This window comes from Alosa pseudoharengus, unplaced genomic scaffold (genome assembly GCF_046254945.1).
Source record: "Alosa pseudoharengus isolate Yale_2024_CS ecotype anadromous, Long Island Sound unplaced genomic scaffold, YU_APseudo_1.1 YU_APseudo_1.1_scf_18, whole genome shotgun sequence".
NCBI classification, from domain to species: Eukaryota; Metazoa; Chordata; class Actinopteri; order Clupeiformes; family Clupeidae; genus Alosa; species Alosa pseudoharengus.
The window spans coordinates 24,635,600-24,657,543 of NW_027468650.1; the positions used below are offsets into that span (position 1 = coordinate 24,635,600).

The following is a 21,944-nucleotide window of genomic DNA, read 5'->3' on the forward strand; positions in this document are numbered from 1 at the left end:
GGCAACACTACTTCACTTCAGACCAAAGGGCCAATTGAAGTAGATGTTTATTAATGTCCACAATGTTGGAAGGAAGACCATCTCTGACAATATTGGAGTCATTCAAACAGACATTCCATACAAGACATAATCTGATGAAAGTGATGCATTTACTACTTACTCACTACCCTGGTTTCAGAAGATACCATGCACCACAAAGCCAAAGTAATTTACACACTATAAATAATATTGTTATAAAAACATTGGCAACACTGGCAGGGACACTCACACACCTTGTAATGAATGACAGCAGCATAAACATGGTATAACACAATCTGTTTTTCAAAGGATTTCTTTTCTTATTAATTTTACACACTACAAAGGGGAAATACAAGCCATACAGGGGGGTCTTATGTAACACGTGGTTGAATAAACATGCAGCAGTAAGTCATAGCATTTGTGACATTTTATCAAAAAAGAGCAATTCTACTAAGTATTCTCAGTGTGGGTGTGTTGAATGGGTGAGTTAAAGAGAAGGCTAGGCCTAAATCAAAGTATTCCCAGTTTTGCGTCTAAAGGCAACGGTACCGTCCATGTGTCATGTGACAGCATCGTGTTTCTAAGGTGGGGCGAAGGTAAAGGCACACGTACACATAGCTAGTAAAACCTAGAATAACGCCTCTACAACCCGTCCTAAATTATAATAAAGCACTGAATTGAACTAACTTCGTTAAATAAAAATAAATACTCTCTTAAAACATTGGAATATACTAGACATATTGTTCAGGTTTTCCTAGAACCATACGATCCAAATCACCAGTTGCCTAAGCCCAATTCAGCTAATTTTCACCACAATTTAAATGTCATGAAGCACCCTCTCCAATGGAGAATCGAATCCGATCACTTTGCTTCAAAAAACGAAAAAGTGGGTTTGCAAGGATGGATGATTACTGCAAGAGTAACGTTACTGCAACTGAGAGACAGAGGTAGCATATAGCGCATGATGTTGTTCTGTACTCTGAAAATGTACTGATTTACATTAACTTAAATTACAGGTGTCTATTACAATGCTACCACGGCTGCAGAGACTTCGGTAGTAAGCACATCATTATAGGAGGGCGCTGTCGCCTTCTGTCACTAACTTGATTAGTAACACCGTCTCTCGATAACAGCAAGCTGCTTCCAGCAGGCAAATGATGGTTGCCGACGTAAAATATTCATCGTGCAAATAGCGAAGAGTTAGCTTATTCAAACAAATATTCAAATAACAATATCCAGATTAAAAAAGGTGACGCTGTAAAGGCAGAGCCAAAACGTGTCAAACTCTGACGTTAATCAAAAGAAGTTAACGTTAGCTAAAACGCATCCTGCTTCTTAGCCACATCTGAGTAGTGTTATCGATCGGTAACATAACTAATATCAAGCAAATTAACTACTCAACTGGTGTAGGCTACTCCTGTTACACAAACAGAATCTTTGCCAGATGCAATGGCGATTAATTTCATCACACCCAGTTTGATGATGCGGCGACAAGCCATCCATTTTAGCTAACGTTATCCCAATAGCAGGCTAGGTTAGGTTCATTAAGCAAGCGGCCCAACTTTGAAAAAAAGTCTTAGTAAGGCGTGACAAGCTCGGAGGGAAAAGTAACTGTGGTTTGGCACAAAAATGCTGTGTTTTAGTCTTTCAGAAGTAACTTGATGTACAAATTATGTTACGCACTGTCTTGGTGTTTATGGCTAACGGATGACTGCCTGAGAGGGTGGCTAATCGTTGATGCTAGCTCTAGTTGCTTAGGCTAGCTGACTGGATTCATTGCAACCAGTCGAGGAATTTCAAATGAAGGTAGGCTACAATGCAAAGAAGACAGTTGAAGCCAGAATGTAATTTTACCTGGATGATCGGTTTCAGAAGCAAATGTATTCCGTCCCTTAACCCCCCACCCTCCAATGTGCGTTGTTGCTTGTGTTTTGTTTTCCCAAATCGATGCTGTGGCTGATCAACTGCGCTACCCTCAGTCAGAAACTCAGGACGCTGCCATCTTCGTTCTGCTTCAAGTGCAAGAGAGCGCAGGCGCAGAGTACTAACCTGTCATGGGTCTATCAGCTGATTGGATAGCCAGGAAGCAACCCGACGTCTAGGGCTAATGTCTGTGTGGTCGTGGATTTGTAGTTAATAAGATAGACGTGCTAACCCTCTCAAAATGTATTTATTAGTCAATGAGTGTATTTTCTTTCGGAAAATGTAGGCTACCATATTTCTCCGAACGACTAAGCGACCTGTAAAAACAGTCAGAGTTAGCCTACTGAATTAAATGAGAGGTTAAAAAGCCTAATTGCTCGACTTTAATGTTGTGCAACTGATATGGAACAATCTGTACCCTACGTTTTATGTTTAGCCTATTACAAAATATGTATTAAACAACACTCAGACTGAGTTTATTTGTATAAGTAGGCTTAGGCTACTTCTAGGCCTATTGACATTTCAATCAGTTTGCTCTACTCATGAAATGCAACCGCTGTCTGACACCAGCAAACAGCCTGGCCGCTCAGTTTTCATTAAGAAGCTCTTTTCTGAGAGGGTTGAAGGTTAGTAATCAAGGATCTTTGCTCTTTTGTAGGTCTACTAGCTTCGCCCCAAAGGCGTAATGTTGGACTGGAACATTGAGGGCTAGGTCTGCTTTATTTGTAAAACTGGGACGTCTAGGATTGTGAAATATGCATGTAAAAAGCCTAGAAGCAGATGGGCCTAGTTTACCACTATTAAATACGCTTCACTTCATATTGGATTTACATATTAAATCCAAAAGATCCATATTTTTATCGTTTAAGTCCTTTAGTCCGTTTGAGTCTTTTGTCACAGTTGAAATGATTTATTTGTGTAATGCCATGCTTCCAGATGCACCAAACACAAATAAGCAACATCATAACCTCGCTGCCAACGTTCTAAAATGCTGTCTGACATCTTTTTTTCTCACACGGCTGTTCACCCCTTGTCACACTTCACACTTACTTGAACATGTGAATCAAGAAAACAACTCATAAATCAAGCCTGTTATTTTTCCATCATCAAAATCTTATTGAATGTGACACCCTACATGAAAATTGTAAATTACTTAAGATCATCTACAACCCCTTTTTTTAAAGAAAAAAACAAACACACTCTTATCCCTCACACCTGAATCTTATCCAAATATAGTAAATGTATTTATACTCACTGCGACTGAAGGTAAAGGGGAAACATATTGGCCTATATATTGTGGACTGCAGACGGAGTGATATGAAGAGGAATAGCACAGCGCGGTCACGCTATGAAGCATCTGATCTAGGGGGGGTCAAACATGCGCTGCCCGTTAGCCTAATTGAGTTAACATCGGCCTACACTTGAGAAAAGACTTGTGTTCATGCTTTCCAAGGGATGCGCTGAAAACAAAACAGACATTGACTCAACTTCACTCTCCTACTCATGAGTGAAAAAAGACAAGCGTGACATATTCTGAACTTTTTTCTTTTCTTTACATGAAATCAAAAGGGTAGAGTCTGTAATGGAACTCATATCAAAGCAAACAGCTTGTTTTTGTTAATAACTGGATAATTTAAACGTGAACAATTGGTGTGCGTCTACCACAAAAACACTAGAGGCCTACACATGCGGTAGGCCTACCAAGTGCAAATCTGGAAATTGTAGCCTAGGCCTAGTGCTCTTTTCTGAAACGAAAGCCAAATAAATCTAGAGCAGATCAATTTAACTTATTTTTTAGTTCAGCTCGGTAGAGCAGGCCTGCAATCCACAGTTTCTACCATCTTAGTACAATGCAGCTCAATCAATGATTGTATCTTCTCAATTGTATAGCTCTGCGACACATCCTCTGAGCCACGTAGGCCCACACCTCGGGCATAGCAAATCCAGCTGGGGCAAATCATAGACGGGTCAAATCCCTGTAAGTTGGTTGGTAACGCAATGACGCTATTCCGTTTCCAAGCACACTCCATCCATATCAAACAGAGAAGGAATTTCCAGTTAGCTGGCTAACAGCTAGTTTTAGTGCTAATACAATCAGGAGGGTGTTGTATGCCTCCACTGCTAGTCACTTTACAACGAACATTTTGCAGTGTACGTTAACGTTAGAAACTCCTTGGTTACACGAGTGCTTGGAGTAGAAAACATAATGGTAAGTAGCTTAGCTGGCTAGCCAGTTTCTGCATGTAACGTTAACGTATCGTCATAGTTGATGGTTGGCTACAGTAAGACATTTGTCAAAATAGCGTTGAACTGTTACCCTTAAAGTCACTTTAAACGATACATGAAAATGATGCTGGATGTAGGCGACATGTGGGTGATGTTAATAAAGAACAGGATGTTACAATGTGCTGTGCGGGATGAGGTTATGGGATATACTGTTTCTCCAACAAGCTATGTTATTTTGTAACTAGCGAGGGATAGCTAAAACGCATTGTAAAGCATTTAACGTTACTCTTTCCTTAACAGTAATGTTTCCCAGCCTGCTAAATTATTTAGTAGAAGTTTACATGTCAACAGTGTTTCAATTTGACGCAAGCGCTAGCAATCCGAGCTTACATCTGTCAGCAGATGTAGCAGTGCTCTATTGGACTATGATGATACAATCGTGTTGTGCAAGTAGTTCAGACTGTTTAGACAAAGCAGGCTTACAAACAAACACTATTTATCTGAAGTAACCCACGTCTGTTTGATTCCACATGTTGCTTTTGAAACCCAGTAAACACTGTCGAAGCTGGAATGGCATGGCTACTTATTTTTTGTATAAACTACAGCATTAAGCTGTATGTTCTTTACATATTTAACTAAAAGAGAAATTCGTCCAGTCCGCCGATATCCAGTGTCAGAAATAACTCAATAAGACTTAGCCTACACTTGAATGCGATGCAGTTCTCAAACAACCTAAACACCTTGAAATGTGACTAGGGTGCCCTCTGCAGTTCATAGAAGAACATATTTGTATTATGCAATTTTTTTCGGTTGAGCTTTTTGTTGTTATCTCAGTGCATATAGTATGTGGTATGTTTGGTATGGGTTATTGATACAAAACAATGTGGATTTGTACTTTTTGCTGACCTGTAGATTCTAGAGGAGCAAGACAATCTCTCATTCCCATTTTTCTGTCATTATTACAGGGTGATTTTGGTTTCAATGAGCATCACCAGAATGAAGTTGTCAACTATATGCGCTTTGCCCGTGCCAAGAGGACCTTGAGACTCAAGACCATTGATTCCTGCTTTCAAGATCTGAAAGACAGTCGGTTAGCTGCTACCTCCTTAACATTAATGTGTTTCCAGCATGCAGGTGTTTCCGTGTGCAATCTTTTATCTGTCTTGAAGTCTTACAAATTCAGCCCCACTTCCCAGAACCCTAAAATCCCCCATCCTCAATCATTCTCTAACCCCCTAAGCCCCTGCCCTCTCCTTAGCAATCATCTCCTCTCCTCTCCCTGAAGGCTGGTGGAGGACACATTCACAGTGGACGAGGTGACTGAAATGCTGGACGGTCTGCAGATGGTGGTGCGTGGGGAGGTAGACACGGAGCTGCTGAACATGGCCCACACCAACGTGCTGCTGCTGCGCCAGCTCTTCTCCCAGGCTGAGAAGTTCTACCTTCGGCTGCAGAGTGACATCTCCGAGCTGGAGAACAGGTCAGTAATACAGGGAAGTCTCGCTGGGAGAGGTCATGACTTAAGCCCCCAGATTGTAAGAGCCATGTCAACAGAATGCACAGGTCAGTGCATGGTGTGCATTGTGTATATTTCATCATCAGCATGGGCTCTGAGCTCAGCACTAAGTTTTTGTGCAACATGGGCAGTATACACGGACCTGCAACTAAAGATTATTTTCATCGATTAGTCTGTCGATTATTTTCTTCTTGATTAATTGATTAGTCCTAAAATGTCTTGTTTTGTCCACACACCAAACATATTTATTTAACTGTAATAGAGGAGTAAGTAACACTGAAAATATTTAAGTTTAAGAAGAGAGTTTTGAGCAATTTTCCGTGGGGGGCGCTGTGGCACAACTGGTTACAGCGACCATACAGGTCTCTCCCACTCACTTCCTGTCACTCTCTGCACTCCTGTTAGATTAAAGCCATAAAAAGCCCATAGATATATATATATATATATATATATATATATACACAGGTGCTGGTCATATAATTAGAATATCATCAAAAAGTTGATTTATGTCAGTAATTCCATTCAAAATTGTATATTATATTCATTCATTACACACAGACTGATATATTTCAAATGTTTATTTCTTTTAAAAAAAATCCCAAATTCAAAAAATACAAAAAAGATTTTTTAGAAATGTTGGCCAATTAAAAAGTATGAACATAAAAAGTATGAGCATGTACAGCACTCAATACTTAGTTGGGGCTCCTTTTGCCTGAATTACTGCAGCAATGCGGCGTGGCATGGAGTCGGTCAGTCTGTGGCACTGCTCAAGTGTTATGAGAGCCCAGGTTGCTCTGATAGTGGCTTTCAGCTCTTCTGCATTGTTGGTCTGGCGTATCGCATCTTCCTCTTCACAATACCCCATAGATTTTCTATGGGGTTAAGGTCAGGTGAGTTTGCTGGCCATTTAAAAACAGGGATACCATGGTCCTTAAACCAGGTACTGGTAGCTTTGGCACTGTGTGCAGGTGTCAAGTCCTGTTGGAAAATGAAATCTGCATCTCCATAAAGTTGGTCAGCAGCAGGAAGCATGAAGTGCTCTAAAACTTCCTGGTAAACGGCTGTGTTGACCTTGGACCTCAGAAAACACAGTGGACCAACACCAGCAGATGGCACGGCACCTCAAACCATCACTGACTGTGGAAATTTTACACTCGACTTCAAGCATCGTGGATTCTGTGCCTCTCCTCTCTTCCTCCAGACTCTGGGACCTTGATTTCCAAAGGAAATGCAAAATTTACTTTCATCAGAGAACATAACTTTGGACCACTCAGCAGCAGTCCAGTCCTTTTTGTCTTTAGCCCAGGCGAGACGCTTCTGACGTTGTCTCTTGTTCAAGAGTGGCTTGACACAAGGAATGTGGCAACTGAAACCCATGTCTTGCATACGTCTGTGCGTGGTGGTTCTTGAAGCACTGACTCCAGCTGCAGTCCAGTCTTTGTGAATCTCCCCCCCCCCCCCCCCATTTTTGTTTCACAGTCCTCTCCAGGGTGCGGTTATCCCTATTGATTGTACACTTTTTTTTACCACATCTTTTCATTCCCTTCGCCTCTCTATTAATGTGCTTGGACACAGAGCTCTATGAACAGCCAGCCTCTTTAGCAATGACCTTATGTGTCTTGCCCTCCTTGTGCAAGGTGTCAATGGTCGTCTTTTGGACAACTGTCAAGTCAGCAGTCTTCCCCATGATTGTGTAGACAGAACTAGACTGAGAGACCATTTAAAGGCCTTTGCAGGTGTTTTGAGTTGATTAGAATGTGGCACCAGGTGTCTTCAATATTGAACCTTTTAACAATATTCTAATTTTCTGAGATACTGAATTCAGGGTTTTCATTAGTTGTCCGCTATAGTCATCAAAATTAAAAGAAATAAACACTTAAAATATATCAGTCTGTGTGAAGTGAATGTATACATTATACAAGTTTCACTTTTTGAATGGAATTACTAAAATAAATCAACTTTTCCATGATTCTAATTATATGACAAGCACCTGTGTGTGTGTGTGTGTGTGTGTGTGTGTGTGTGTGTGTGTGTGTATATGTATATATATATATATATATATATATATATATATATATATATATATATATATATATATATATATATATATAATATATACCCAGATGGCAAAATCAGTTTGGCAGATAGCGGACCGCTGGTAGTATGCCACCGGTGGTGTGCCACTTGTGGTCCGCCATTGGACCACCATCTCTTTAAATTTAACTTGTCATGAATATTAAGAAACGTTTATAAAAGGATATATGGAGTATAACTGAACAAATGAAAAAGATTTTAGGGAATTTGTCTGCAACCCGCCAGTGGACCGCCAGAGAACTGATGAGCAAAATGGATAACTGAAATAAAACCATGCCAATAACACTCAGTAACACTTTACTTGACAGTATCGACATAAGAGTGACATGACACTGGCATGAACACATGACACTGTCATGACACATGAACCCTAACCCTAACTCTAACCCTAATACTACACCTAACCCTAATCCTAACCCTAACTTGTTATGACAAAAAACGAATGTCACTTAATAACAGAATGTTATGTCATAAACGTTTATGACTTGCTTATGACACGTTCATGACAGTGTCATGTCACTCTTATGTCGATACTGTCAAGTAAAGTGTAAACGAACATTCCATGTTTTAACATCTACCCTAACAGTACAGTTTTTGGTGCAGGCTTCAGGCATTCTGCGTGATCAATTTCTAACACTAGAAAGCATCATTAAGAGCAGAGTGTATCAATGAGCGTATAGGAAGACTTTTTGTTAATTGAGAAACACAGTAAAACAACAAAGTTTATATTGATGTGTGAAATTTGCTAACCACATAGCTATATAGAACATCGATCAGAAAATGGCAATGAACATATTCAAAGCTGTAAGCATCCAAGATGCATTGAAACTCATGGACTCTTTCAACAAACGTATAACAATAATAGAAGTTATAATTAACTAGTCAAGAGCGTGTGGTCACTTAAAAATGTGTTAGTTTTATATACATATAGATATCAAGGCGATGCAATGAGTGGCCTGGAAACCTGAAATAAAAACCTTGAAATAAAACTGAAAGAATATAAAAAAGATGCAAGCCCAAGCATGTGGGCTTTAAATGTCAGGGCCCTCGCCAGATTTTGGAGTGCAGGGGACAAGGTAGGCCTGCTTTGAAAATAAAATAGGGAAAAACATAATTCCAGGTAAGCATTCAATAATGAATAGGCCTACAGATAATATAATAATATAATACATGTGAAGTGAGCAGAATTTAAGCATGGCTACATGTGACATTTTTTACAAATCAAAATTACATAATCCTAACAGCTTTTTTGAGTCAAGGCTATATGCTTAGCCTATTGAATAACTTGATGATAGAGAAAATAAACCATTTTGTGGAATGATGCATCATATGAAATTTGCAACGGTGACATCACACTCTGTCTGCCACTCGTTGCTTGTCGCTGGTTATGCTTTGCATGTGTGGCATTCTGAGACGTTCTTTAATTCGGGACCATTATCGCTCGTTTCAATTTAGGACTTTGCAGTTGGAATTGTCGTTTGCTTATTCAAAGTCTAAGGACAGTCCAAAGTAGCCTGGGCTATTCATATGTGACATCACACTTTGTCTGCCACTCGTTGCTTGTCGCTGGTTATGCTTCGCATGTGTGGCATTCTGAGACATTCTTTAATTCGGGACCATTATCGCTCGTTTCAATTTAAGACCTTGCAGTTGGAAATGTTGTTTGCTTATTCAAAGTTTAAAGACAGTCCAAAGTAGCCTGGGCTATTGGAAGTGTCCGATTATTGCACATTATTTTTTATGTCATTTTGAAGAGCCACTGCATACCTGAGTTCACTCTATTGTTGAGGTCAGACATGTTAAGTTTTTACCTGTGTAACCTACACTGATCCAGCTCTGCCAAAGCCCTGCTTCTATCCTCACTGGTAGCTTACAGTACAGTGGTGTGTTGGAGGGGGAGTGGCTAGCGGCGAAAGCCAAAGTGTGCTTCTTTTACCGATATATTTAACGATATCTTTTGCATTTCTTATTCAAACAACATCAAATTTGGCACTGCACTTACTCATGCCCTTAGCAAGACACCTGCCAAAATCAGTCTGACAAACGGGCAGCGAGATATGCGTGCCACAGACAGACACACAGACGCTTCTTGCTTTATAGATAGAAGATAGATTGCAAGAATTATAAGAATGAAGTGATAATGCATTAGCTTGAGTAACACTTTCAGTCAAAGACAAGACAAAAGTACAATCATATCAATACAACCTTTTTAGATTCATCCAAAAAATATTTTACAGAAAAAGTGATGAAGATTTTGCTGCATAGTAATATACCACCAAGCAGTCAGTGTTTATACCAGATCAGATCACTGCATTTCGGTCGTTGCTTTTACCTTAACGAAAGCCTACGCATGCCACTTATGTATCCACCAGCTGCCTGCCTGCAGCCTAGGCCTACTTCCAAAACTCCAAAGCTGCTTGCTGTCAGATTTAGTTCTGAGGACACAAGTTGCCTATTGTGTATCAACAACACTCAATAACAGTTTATGTGATGTGTTAATCAATTAAATTCCCAACAATTTGACAACAGCTAGTTCTGGAGTAGGCAATTCAACTAGCCTGGTTGTGCAGTCGGCACCCGCTTCCTTATTTGGGTTTTGGGTTACCAGGTTTTAGCCTACGACAAAATGGTTGAAATTGAAAGTAAGTGATCGTGTATGTCTGGCAACCTGGGAGATGTCAGAACAGAAAAACAGAAAAAATGAATGGATCAATGATTCTATCTACATAGTTCTCAGTACAAATTTCAAGTTTTTGCCTGAAATTGCACTGTGCCTATTTACAAGGGCATTGTTCCCACCTCTTTTGGGGTCAACCATCAAGTGCTGGACCTCTATAGAAAACTGAGAACCTGTAGCTTTCGTAGGAAGCAGTCAAGATAAATGTGTGATGTACTGACAAAGAGCTACAGAGGCTAGAATATAGTTTTTTCTTTCTGCCGGATTACAAGCATCTCTGAACTGACCACATTTCAGCCCTCTAGGTCTAGGTCTTGATATCCCTTAGAAACACAACTGAGCCCTAGCACCAGGTCTTGTGAAGCTGTGTGCAAAAGTTGATCAATATAGAATGAAAATATGAGTGCTTTAGACTATTATTTGCCAAGGTATGCCCATGCGTTTTGTAAAATGCCTATGGATACTCCCCATAGGACTTTTTGTTATCCAAAATGCATACTGACAATAAAATGCTTACTGCACATGAACCCCTTTGTGTAGAAGCATAATCCTGGTCTCAAATGAAAGGTAACACTTTGAGGTTTCTTGTGGACTATTTAGATTGTATGTCAGCTGTTCTGATATAGACTGACTACACAAAATATGGAATAATTACAAAAAAGTCTCTATTTTTGCATTTACTTTGTTGGTTCAATGAGTGTGTATAAGATAGACTATACATCTGTACAACTAATATTGGATAATACAACATGAAGATTCAATTTCTATGGATTCTTGTGAATATTTCAGTACCCAATATGAGGCATCTACTTATTGTGCTGCAGCTACACTGCAGCCAGAAGTCGGGGTATCACCAAAAGCGGAGGAGGGGGAGGGGGGCATTTTGGATCAAATTTAATTGAGACATAATAAAATGTGTCTGAGAATGTAAAGCACTATACAGATTGTACATGAAAAAAGTTGTCATTTTTGGATTCCCAAGAGTCAAAGCTTTGAAATGGTGTATAACATTACTATGCTACATAGCAATATGGTGCATACAATTGATTTAAAATGTTGGGGGGAGGGGGGTAACCGTCCCGCCGGCGGGACACTGAAAGTTAAAATGAAGTTTGATGGCCATGCAAATTACAGAAGTTTTCTGGGAGAAAAAAACTAAACGGGAGGGTGCTGGGAACCTGGACCTTGAAATATGGGAGAAACCCAGGAAAAAGGGGAGTGTTGACAGGAATGGTAAGGTTTGGGGCCCAAATGAAAAGACATGAAAAACTGTTTTAAAATGTCCACTGTCACATATAATGTACTTTAATATCATAAAAATGAATCCTCGTCAATCCTTTTGCTTTCTTTTCTTTCCCTTCAGTTTAGAGAAAATTACCATAGCACGTTTAACAGTCCCAACTGCTTATTCCAAATGTTGTGTTTGCGCAACTGAAGCACACGACTCTGTACGAGCACCGTCTACATGGCATCACTGAAAAGCGACGCTGTTTTGATTCGGTCAAAGTCAACACCAACGTCTTCCCTGTACACCTCAGAGGTGAAACGACCTCGGGTGAAAAGGTCAACTCATGGCTCCTCTCATGCAGCAGCCCACATGCTGTCTGATGTTACAGTGTGAGAGAGTTTGTGCCGCCCACTGATCCTTTGCATGTGGTTCAAAAGAAGAAAAACTAATGCAACTGCACAGAACCAACTGCACAGACCACCACATATTTCAACTAGATTTCTTTTTTTCTTATGTCTCATCAGGGGAGGGTTTTGTGGCTTAATCAGAATAACTTGCATTTTCCATTTCCCTTGTGTCAACTTGTTGTCGAACAGCTCTGTTCGGGTGTACACACGTTTCTAAATGTATAACTTTCATTATGTGTGTCCTTGCATTTACTAACAATAGTAGCATAGTAGAAGTCAATAAAAATAATGTTGTCAGAGATGGCGATGAATCATTATTACTATACATGTTGTCGTTAATGCCTGTCTCTATTAAATACCCACAAACCTTCCTTTGAGTGGTTATGTTTGTGTAGCACTACCAGTGGAAAGTGCTGAAACTGATGCTGAAATGCTGAAACTGTTTTGTTTCAGCATTATAACCACAAAACTCCTATAAAGTTAGCGTCCCCTCTGGCTCAGAGGCCATACTTAACCTGTTCATACATCACATGCACACACACACACACGGCATCTAACTGGATGGATAACAACATGTTAAATGGGAGATGGAGCATTCCTTGTAGACACTGCATAAAACGTATTACAGAAGGCTGGCTCTTCAAGTTGTTATGAATGGTAATGTTACTCAGGGCTTAAAGTGTTCCGGCACTGTGCCTGAATTCAGGCATGGGCCAGTACGTTTAAAATAGGATGTTGAAATACAGTATATGACGCCCTCATAAATGTCTGAGAGTTTCAGGCACAGAAATATTCATTGCTTTAAGTCCTGATAACTGCTTGGTGTAGGGAAATAAACAAAAACTGAGACCCCCCCCCATTTGGGCCAGTAAACGACTTAAGAACGATTTGGTGTTCAGAGGTTTTCCCACTTGTGAGATATGGGGTACAGAGATGATATGGTAAATTTGTCTCATTCACAGAGGTATAGTGATGTGAGAAAACTGTTTTAAGATCGTTTTAATAATCTGAGGTGAGATAGCCGTTGCATTTGATCGTATCCCCACTGTGCATCATGACACTTTGTGTTATCTGTTCAAAATAATCTCAGGCGGGAAATTATTTATGACACTTTTGCTTCTCTGCTAAGAGCAGTATAGAAAAAAAATCAACAGAACCAGCAACATCGGTATCCCCATGGCAGTAAAAGAACCAGCAACGGCCCAATCCCCACCATGCTGCTCACAAGCCCGCACTGAACCTTGTGTGACCTTGAAAGGTAACGATGGGAGCGAAAGAGAAGAAACAACTTCAAACCAAAACAACAACAAAAAAAGAAGAATCTCAAAGAAGAAGATCAAAACCAAATGATAGCAGGCAGGCAACGGCTTTTCTGCTCCTGCCTTTTGACAGCTGCCGCCACTGCTGCCGCTGCACCTTGTTATCACGTATCTCTGTGCAGAAACAAGCAGAAGTACACACACTCGAGACCACCACCCCTTTCCCAACACAGGTCGGCCATGCTTTGATGAGGCAGGGAAAACGCCCTCAACAGAGGGGATAGTACACTCTGCGGCCTTCTTTAACCACACACACACACACACACGCGCACACACACATTTTGTGAATGCAAAGTACACACACACAGATGCATGTTTTTGTTGTTTACCACAGATTATGTGTACGTGTTAAACTGCTTCCACTGTGGAAACGGGGAGGTGTAGTATTTTTCTCATGAAAAGAACCGTAACGGCCATGTGCAGGCGAGGCCGTGTGTAGGCCCCCTCCCCGAGCCTCCGGCTTCCTTCCCTTCCCAGCCCCCACCTTCAGAATGGCTGTTGTCCTTGAGGCCTTAGAAAGTCGCACCTGTTCATGTATGAGTGATTGCGCTCTCTCTTTCTCTTTCTCTCTCCGATACTTTCTTTTACTCCCTGGCCTGCACAGATGATGCTTTGAGCGATGTAATGGTTGGATAACTTTCCATGAAAAAGACAATGTGTTCAGTTTGTTTCCTTTCTCGAGGTTTTTTTTTTTTAAGCTACATCTCATAGTCTGACGGTTTGATTTACAAAAATTCCAGAGGAAGAAAACAAAAATGTTGACTACGTATTTTACCTTCACTTCATTATCTAGTGTTGACCTTTGCAATTGGCTCTTCCCCTTTTCAATCCCCACATTATGTTTTTCTTTATAGGGACCTTCTAGAAGAAGTTGCTGAGTTTGAGAAGGCAGATTTCAAATCTGGCAGTAAGGTAAGTCACTGAAACTCAGAGATGAGAATAAGTACATTTGCCCTTGTCTGTGGTGCATCCTTCATAATAGTATAATTTCCACTTATACACTCATATGAAAATAAAAAGTGAAATAAGACCATAAATGATACTTAGTTCTGGGTGTGACTTCTGTGGTTATTCATGCTGTCACGTAAACTAGTGCAGCTTCCACTTCAGCGTTTCATCAAATGCTAGGCTTGATTATTCTCAGAGATCAACCCTATGTGGACATTATGGCATGAACATCATCATTGTGGATCTATCCTACATTATTATCCAATGAGCACAAATCAATCTGCCTTATTGTTATACGAACCAGGAGATCAACAGACCAAAGTTAGCCCCTCTAAATGAAGGTGGAGTGTCAGAACTGCTGAACAAGGTAACTTTTATTTAATCTGCGTGATGCACATGTTGTTTTTGTCAATTATTACATACTGAGTTACAGCAAAACTAGTGTAATACTCGTATAATCTGAACAAAAGTAGCATAATATGAATCATTTACTACTTGTCCAGGAAATTGGAAGACTCCAGGAGGAGAACGACAAGCTGAAAGCCAGATTGCGAACTCTAGAGTCTCAGGTACGTAGGATGTGTGAGAATTCACGCCTTCCTCATTTCGAAAGATCATTTTGAAATGTGAGCTAGACGTGCCAGAAAACTGCGTGGGCAAAGACTGACAGATAAAAGCATGGTTGAAGTCCAGGCTGTGCAACTGTGGTCTGATTCCAGCTAAGAGACCTGCTTAGAGGATCACACCCTGAATGATGAAATGGAGGGAAATGGATCCCTACGTGGTGGTTGATAGGTTGTTGGAATGAATGGATTGAAGGAAGGAAGGATGCTTTCATGGGTGGACGTGTGGGTCAGGGACAGATGATAAATGTATTGATCTACAAGAAAAACGGGGTTGGGAATGACATTTTCTGTGCGAAGATTCTGATGATCTCTGAGCTCCCTCCATCCTCTATTGTTTGTTACAGGCTACGAGTGCTCTGGATGAGCGGTCCAAGGCAGAGAGAGCCTTGAAAGATCTGCAGGTGACCCAGGGGGAACAGCAGGTAAAAACATGCACACACACACACACAGCATTTCACACCTAACAGTGTCTGACTTCATGATATCAGTTATTCAGAACATGAGGTCGATGTGTGGACAGGAAGTAATTGTTGTTTGATTCACACACCACCAAAGCATGCTGTGCAGTCGCAGGAAATTAGCAGCCTGGAGGATACTGTGGCCTCCCTGCAGGCCGAGTTTCAGAAGTCTCTGAGTGCCAAGGAGGCCTCTCAGCGGGACCTGCAGGAGAACCTGGTGTCGGCCAAGCATGACCTGCTGCGTGTGCAGGACCAACTGGCTCTGGCTGAGAAGGTGAGGTGCTCTCTGCATGCACAAACTCACACAAGCACATGAACACATTTTACCTGTGTAAAACCATACCGCACATCCTTGGTGGATGGTGAGAAGCGAAACACAAGGTGATTTCTGTAGGTAGCATAAGGTTACACTTACAGGTTAGACATACAGTGTGATTTACCATAAACGCACCCACCATAGAGTTTCTACCATTTCATACCACCATTCTGGTGTGAGGACATTATTGTCTGAGCCGATGTGAACCGATGTCGATGCCGATGTGAATGTGCAATCTCTTCTTTTAATTTCTAAGTTACCACAGCTGATAATGTGTGAATGTGTGTTTGTTGTCTGTCTGTTTGTTTGTTTGTTTTTGCCGGGTTAGGAGCTGGACAGAAAGTTCCAGGAGACGGCAGCATACCGCAACATGAAAGAGATTCTGTCCAAGAAAAATGATCAAATTAAAGACCTACGGCGGCGCCTACAGAAGTGAGTAAAGCATGTTCATCCGATTTTGGTTTGAATACCTTGGCTTAATGAAGATGTAGAGTTCCCTTGCCCTGTCTTTAATGAAATCTGTTATATTCCTGTTTCTCTGTCCAGGTACGAATCAGATGACTGATAACAGGTACCAGTCAAGACTCCAAGGAGGGACAGACATATCTTCATGAAAACTACAAGCTACTTGTTAGTGGAGTTTGACTCCAAAACTCAAAACTCAGTTGACTTTGGGCTTTGGGCTATGAGAAGAAGAAAAAAAAGGGCTTTTTAACAATGACATGCAATTTTAAAGGAACTCAATTGCTGAAATGTCTGAATATGTATACACTTTCTAAGAACAATGCAGCTCGGTAATCACAATCCTGCCTATAACAAGAGCAGCTTTCTCTGGTGAAAGGAGCCTCTGTAGATGTTCACCTCTTTTAGACCCTTGCAACCAGGTGTAGTGAAGACGTAGATGAAGGTGGAGGAAAAGGCACCGTTTTCGCTTACAGACACACTATTTTATTTTTACTTTTGTTGACGATGCAGACACCACGTCTTACCTTTCTGTGAATCTCTGCAATGTCTGCGGAAGTTTTTTTTTTTATTCTAGCTGAAAAGCACTTTGCAAGCACTATCATGCCAGTTGGGGAGGGAGGGTATTTTGAAGGGCTCTGCCCTTCCACACCCCAAGATTGAATATGCCTGAGTGGGAACATAGTAGCCTCAAGCCCCATTTGACATAGGGAACATATTTCTGTGACATAGTCATTTATTGTCTGTTACTAGCCTTTACTCTAATGTTCTGTATCTCCACAGAAAAGCAGTTTTATCATTCCATGTTTTTTTTTTCTGATTTAACATGCTCACTTGTTTAAATGGCTATTGGTAGCTGTGTAGCTATGCTCACTCTTGGCCATTCTTTTTGGTACTGACAGCACATTCCAAAGAAGGAAAAGTGATTACATCCAATGACATTTAATCGTAATGTTAATTGAATAATTTGTTTGTTTCAGTTGAACCTATTTTGATGTATTTTCTTTGTTTCTTACATGTCATTCAAGGTATATTTTGCATTCGCATACGGTAACTACTTGCATCAGATTGTTTGTTTACAGGGTAGTGAATAAAAAGTTGAATCTTGTAGAAGATGACTTTCCGTGAGTCAGTTCTAGGCTGTGCTGGGGTGTGAGATTTCACACGTTTGGAAGAGAAATTCTTGTTTTTAGTTTCCTCTCAGTCCTCTCAGTCATCAACAGAAAGGGAGGGGGCGGTCATGCTTGTTTCCCTTGTTAACCCCTTTTCACAGATGTATGAGCACTCTTCAGAGATGCATTGATCTGTAAAGAATAGATTGTGATGAATGATTGGATTCCCTCTACTGTCATTATCCATACTGTATATGTTGTACGTTTCATGTTCAGTATCATGTTGCAGTGGTGATATTTTGGATGTAAATGTAATGGAAAGTCAGTGGTGCTTAAAGGCACACTATGCAGGTTTTTTAGCTTAATATACCTTCATTTAACAGCTTCAGAGTCATTGGAATGGTTATATGACTTTTTTCGGGTTGAATGGTGGCCGTGTCGCTTCCCCCTAGTGCCTGTGAGCGGAAAACCCTTGCAACTGTGGGCCGGCGGGCCGACGGCCTCAGTGTCAGGAAGTATAACGAGTGTAACAAATTGCTTTACTGCATTCAAATACACATACACACAGGCACCGGCTAGAAAAAGGTAGCGATGGAGTTTCTCAGACATTCGTCATGACAGAGCCAGCGAAAAAGAAGCAAAAACCGAGAAAACAGTAAGGAAATTGCCAATACTGCATAGTTTACCTTTAATTGTTGGTTGTGAGGTCTCTGAAACAAACTCACACTGTCACAGTCTCCAGGCTTAAAGCAAAGACTTAAAAGTTCTCAAGAATCCTGCAACACTTGTGGTGTGTGTGCACAATTAGCTGAGCAATGAGCATGCATCTCAAGCTATGTTCTCAGAAAAGACCTGTTAATACTGGTTAGTAAAGCCACAAGTAATTTTAGATCATTTGCCTTATGTGAATTTAGTTACAGGGAGACATTTGAGTTTTTGCCTCCTCTATTAAGTTGGCCTGGTAGTACTTCTGGTGTCCCTTATAAATGTATTCCTCATCCTGTTCAATTAACAGCAGGCAATTAATTAGAATTGTAAAAGACATCTGCCATATTGTCACTTTCAGGATGAAGTGCGGAACATATGCCATTATTAGAACAGCATGACCATGCTTGTTCTAGTACAAAATGGAGGGTTAGTTGCAGCAAACCGCTCAAAGGCTTACAAGACTAGACAAGCAAGGCAATGCCTCTGATTATTATGACCGCCGCTAGCGAAGCTAGCGAAGCGGTCATATAGGGATTGTCAAAGTTTTTTTTTTTTTTTTTTTTTTTTTTTTTTTTTTTTTTCCCCGTCATCTACTTCCTGAAATTTTGGTCAACGATACCCGGGGCACCGAAACACCAGGGCACATGAAATTTGGTGGGTATGTAGCCCCACTAGACTTTTACGGAAAAATTTCGTTTGGTCCCCGGGGGCCACTCCCCCTCCGCGCTGGGCCCCCCGAAACCCAAAAAATGCAGTTTTTCCTCAATAACTACCTGAACCGTGGCACCGAGGATGAAGAAATTTTTATGGTATGTTGGTCTCAAGGGCCCACATCAACTTAGCCCATAATCACTCATTTGTGATTTGCACCCCCCCGGTAAAAAATGAAAATGCAATATCATTCTGCTTTAATCGCCCCTCTCTTCAGTAAAGACGTTCAGAACTGCACCAAATTTTATGTGTATGATTAACCTGACATTCTCTGGGGGTATGCCAAGTTTCGTAGAATTTCATCCATGGGGGGGTCTAAAAAATTAAGTTATGTGTACATTTAGTGACTCTACACTCATTGGCCTGTAGATGGTGGTGCACACATATACACATGCACACACACACACAGGCACCCACATACTATCGGTATTAGAACGGCCGATACATAATTACAAATTCAGTAGGATTAAAAGAAAGCCAAAATAAATATTCATCATCATCATCATGGCTGCATTTCCAGTATTGGCGATAAGTAGTCGTTTGTCCACTAGATGGCGCATCGTTGCAGTGAGACGTAATTTTGTTGGAAGTTAATCTTAAATGGGTTGGAAAGACACTATGCTTCCTACAAGGACAAGACTGTAGGCTACAGTAGTTTACCGCAGAGAACGTCTAAGGGTAGGATGATTTCTGCATGACATGTAATTCCCATTTCCTATTGAAGCCGAAATAAATCTGAGAATGTTTATCGGACATGCTTGTTTTTTACTGCAGGTAGGCTACGTTAATCCTATCAATAGCAGAACGTAGGTAAAATAATGTTACCGTTAGCATGGTTGAGTGATGGAGGCCAATTTGATTATTGATGTATTTGTAGAAAACCATAAATGCGTTTATAAGCTACCAAGCAAATCGATAACAGCACTAATTGTATCTTTCGACTGTCATCTCATTTGCTTATGACCATAACCTAGGCTACTAACAGGAGCTAAGTGAGTTAGCCACAACACGTTCGCTACGTGATGGTTTTTTAATGGAAAATATATAGGCTACCTGAAAGATAACCTGTCTATGATCCCGTGATGATCTACAATCTCCATTTAAACCAGATGTTTTAGAGCGCACGTTGAGATGTATTCAGGGCAGGGCTGTACCTACACATATTTGTTGCACGTGCTACAAAAATCATTCTTTGCGATGAATGATTTAGTACCAATGTTACAAGGGTCAGATACAGTTTTGCCTATGGCTATTCCGTGAGACTGAGGCGCTTTTTGTTTGTTCGAAGTGCGTGTTTAGGGTGTGAGAGGGGAGTCGATGTGCTTTGATTCCAGCTTGGTAGTTGTAGTCTATGCGATTAAAAAACACGTGTGTGTGAAGTATCCAAACAATGATAACGCTTTCATTATGGCTGCTTTAGCCACAGACCTTGAGCTACTGTACAGTGGGTTGGGTTCCGTTTAGAAGTGTCCACTTCATTCGCCCTTTCCGTGATTCACAGCTACGTGAAATGTATTACTACTGATATGCAAAACTATTAACTTTTTCGCCAAGAGGTGGCAGCTTGATACTGTAAGGTGTAAGCCATTGGTTCCAACGGAGATTTTATTTGGGTCGCCAGCATAGCCTAGCGACAATTTGTGTTGTGTAATAGGCCTAGCATAGGGCCTACCTTATATAGCTTATAGTTTGTTAACAGTCACGGTTTTGTCATAACTCCCTCTATGCATTTTTGCATTTAGAATAGCTCTAAAACCGGGGGGCGAACACGTCGCAGGGGGGGCGCCAGTGCGTGGATATCTCAATCGCAAAATTAAACAATATTTCTATCGGGCGCCTACCATGGACTAGGCTGGGTGAAAATCAAAAGATTGCGTCAAAAGATTGAGCTTAACCATTGACCTCATGGTTGCAAAATGCAAGGGAACATGAATCAGAATATTATTTGCACAAACAATAACGGAGAGTAGCTCTTCAACTTTGCCCGTTAAAATGTGTATGAACAGTCTCGCAACGCATTTCATGAAGGCCCTTTGGACATGTCAGCTAGTTATTTACACCACTGGGAAAAACGGCATTTTGTTTTAGACTACTGGTATTTCATTTGTGCATTGACAATAAAGCTGAATATCATTTGAACTAGATGACTAAACTTATGCATATGTAGAAGAAGAAACATTCACAAAAATCCATGACATGACCTCTCTTCTTGATAGCTGTTGAAAACTGCATGGAACTGACAGGGATTGTTTTGTTTAATAATAAATAAATAAATACATTATGCTGCTACCTTCTGCTTTTCCCAAATACAATGTAGCCTACAGGTGTACCTTTCATCAGTCCAGTTGCAATGGATGGACTGTGATGAACTGCCCTACTTGTGATTGTTTAGAGATTTTAAAGGTTTTATAACAATGTTACAGATTTTTTGGCCCAGAAACAAATCTATTCACCTTTGCAGCGCCAGTAGGCTACTTTGTGTGCGGAATGTGTGCAAACACACATTTCAAACAAGCATACACAAAAGTTTCAAGAGTGGGGAATGGAGTAGAAGATGGAGACAAATTCATTAATATGATTTATTTTCGCGGAATGGATGTGCAGGACTGAGCGGCGGTCATATTTTGTACCGCTACGCGGTACATCTAGTTAAGTATCAGGCTGTTTCATATTATAAAACCAATGTTTGGGCTAAGTACTACAAATCTTTACATTTTATAGCTGGATTTGAAACAGTCATCAAGGCTGAACAACTAAGCCATGGACAGCTATGAGCTCCCACTGAGTGAGTTGCGCCAATCTAGTTAGTTATGCCGAAAAGAAAACTGTATCTATCACTAAATATGTAGAGTGCCTCTTGTACCTAGTTTTCCATATTTATGAGGTCTGCCTAACCACCAGGTTGGATATATGAAGTAGTAAGCCAATAAATTACTAACATGGACATGTTCTGCCATGAGGTATACATGCCATGCCATGTTCTCTCTCTCTCTCCAGTTCTTCCCCTTGGCTACCTTTTCCCACCATATATAAACTTCTCCAATTCGGCACACGTTTTGTCTCATCCTGCCCATCTCTCCTCCTTACACATATCCCATAAAAATGCCTATGATGTTTAGGTCTACTGGAGCAAATGGGCTTCTAGGCCCCACTACTGGGAGCTTTGGTGGCCTACGCTCAGATGTTGGGCTGGGA

At 40.7% G+C, this 21,944-nt stretch overlaps 2 protein-coding genes across 5 annotated transcripts in view; one reads left to right on the top strand and one right to left on the bottom strand.

Moving 5' to 3' along the window:
• The window catches only part of dnajc13 (DnaJ heat shock protein family (Hsp40) member C13), a 48,103-nt gene extending 46,078 nt beyond the window's left edge, over positions 1–2,025 (bottom strand). For all 4 annotated transcript variants that reach the window (XM_076290705.1, XM_076290704.1, XM_076290703.1 and 1 more), the window contains exon 1: positions 1,873–2,025. The gene's annotated coding sequence lies outside the window, so the exon portion shown is untranslated. The remainder of the gene's footprint in view (positions 1–1,872) is intronic.
• Positions 2,026–3,924: 1,899 nt separating this feature from the next.
• lztfl1 (leucine zipper transcription factor-like 1) lies at positions 3,925–17,387 on the top strand. The gene is made up of 10 exons (XM_076290706.1): positions 3,925–4,150; positions 5,133–5,257; positions 5,453–5,647; positions 14,263–14,320; positions 14,661–14,723; positions 14,860–14,925; positions 15,327–15,404; positions 15,538–15,714; positions 16,085–16,188; positions 16,303–17,387. Exons 1-10 carry the CDS (start codon positions 4,148–4,150, stop codon positions 16,319–16,321), a joined length of 888 nt encoding a protein of 295 aa, XP_076146821.1. The 5' UTR covers positions 3,925–4,147; the 3' UTR covers positions 16,322–17,387.
• The last annotated feature ends 4,557 nt before the right edge of the window (positions 17,388–21,944 follow it).

Bases quoted from the DNA above. Each gene is read 5' to 3' on its own strand.
- lztfl1 (XM_076290706.1), top strand. The intron at 5,258-5,452 runs GTTAGCTGCTAC...CTCTCCCTGAAG, and splicing joins CAAGATCTGAAAGACAGTCG to GCTGGTGGAGGACACATTCA. The intron at 5,648-14,262 runs GTCAGTAATACA...TTTTCTTTATAG, and splicing joins ATCTCCGAGCTGGAGAACAG to GGACCTTCTAGAAGAAGTTG.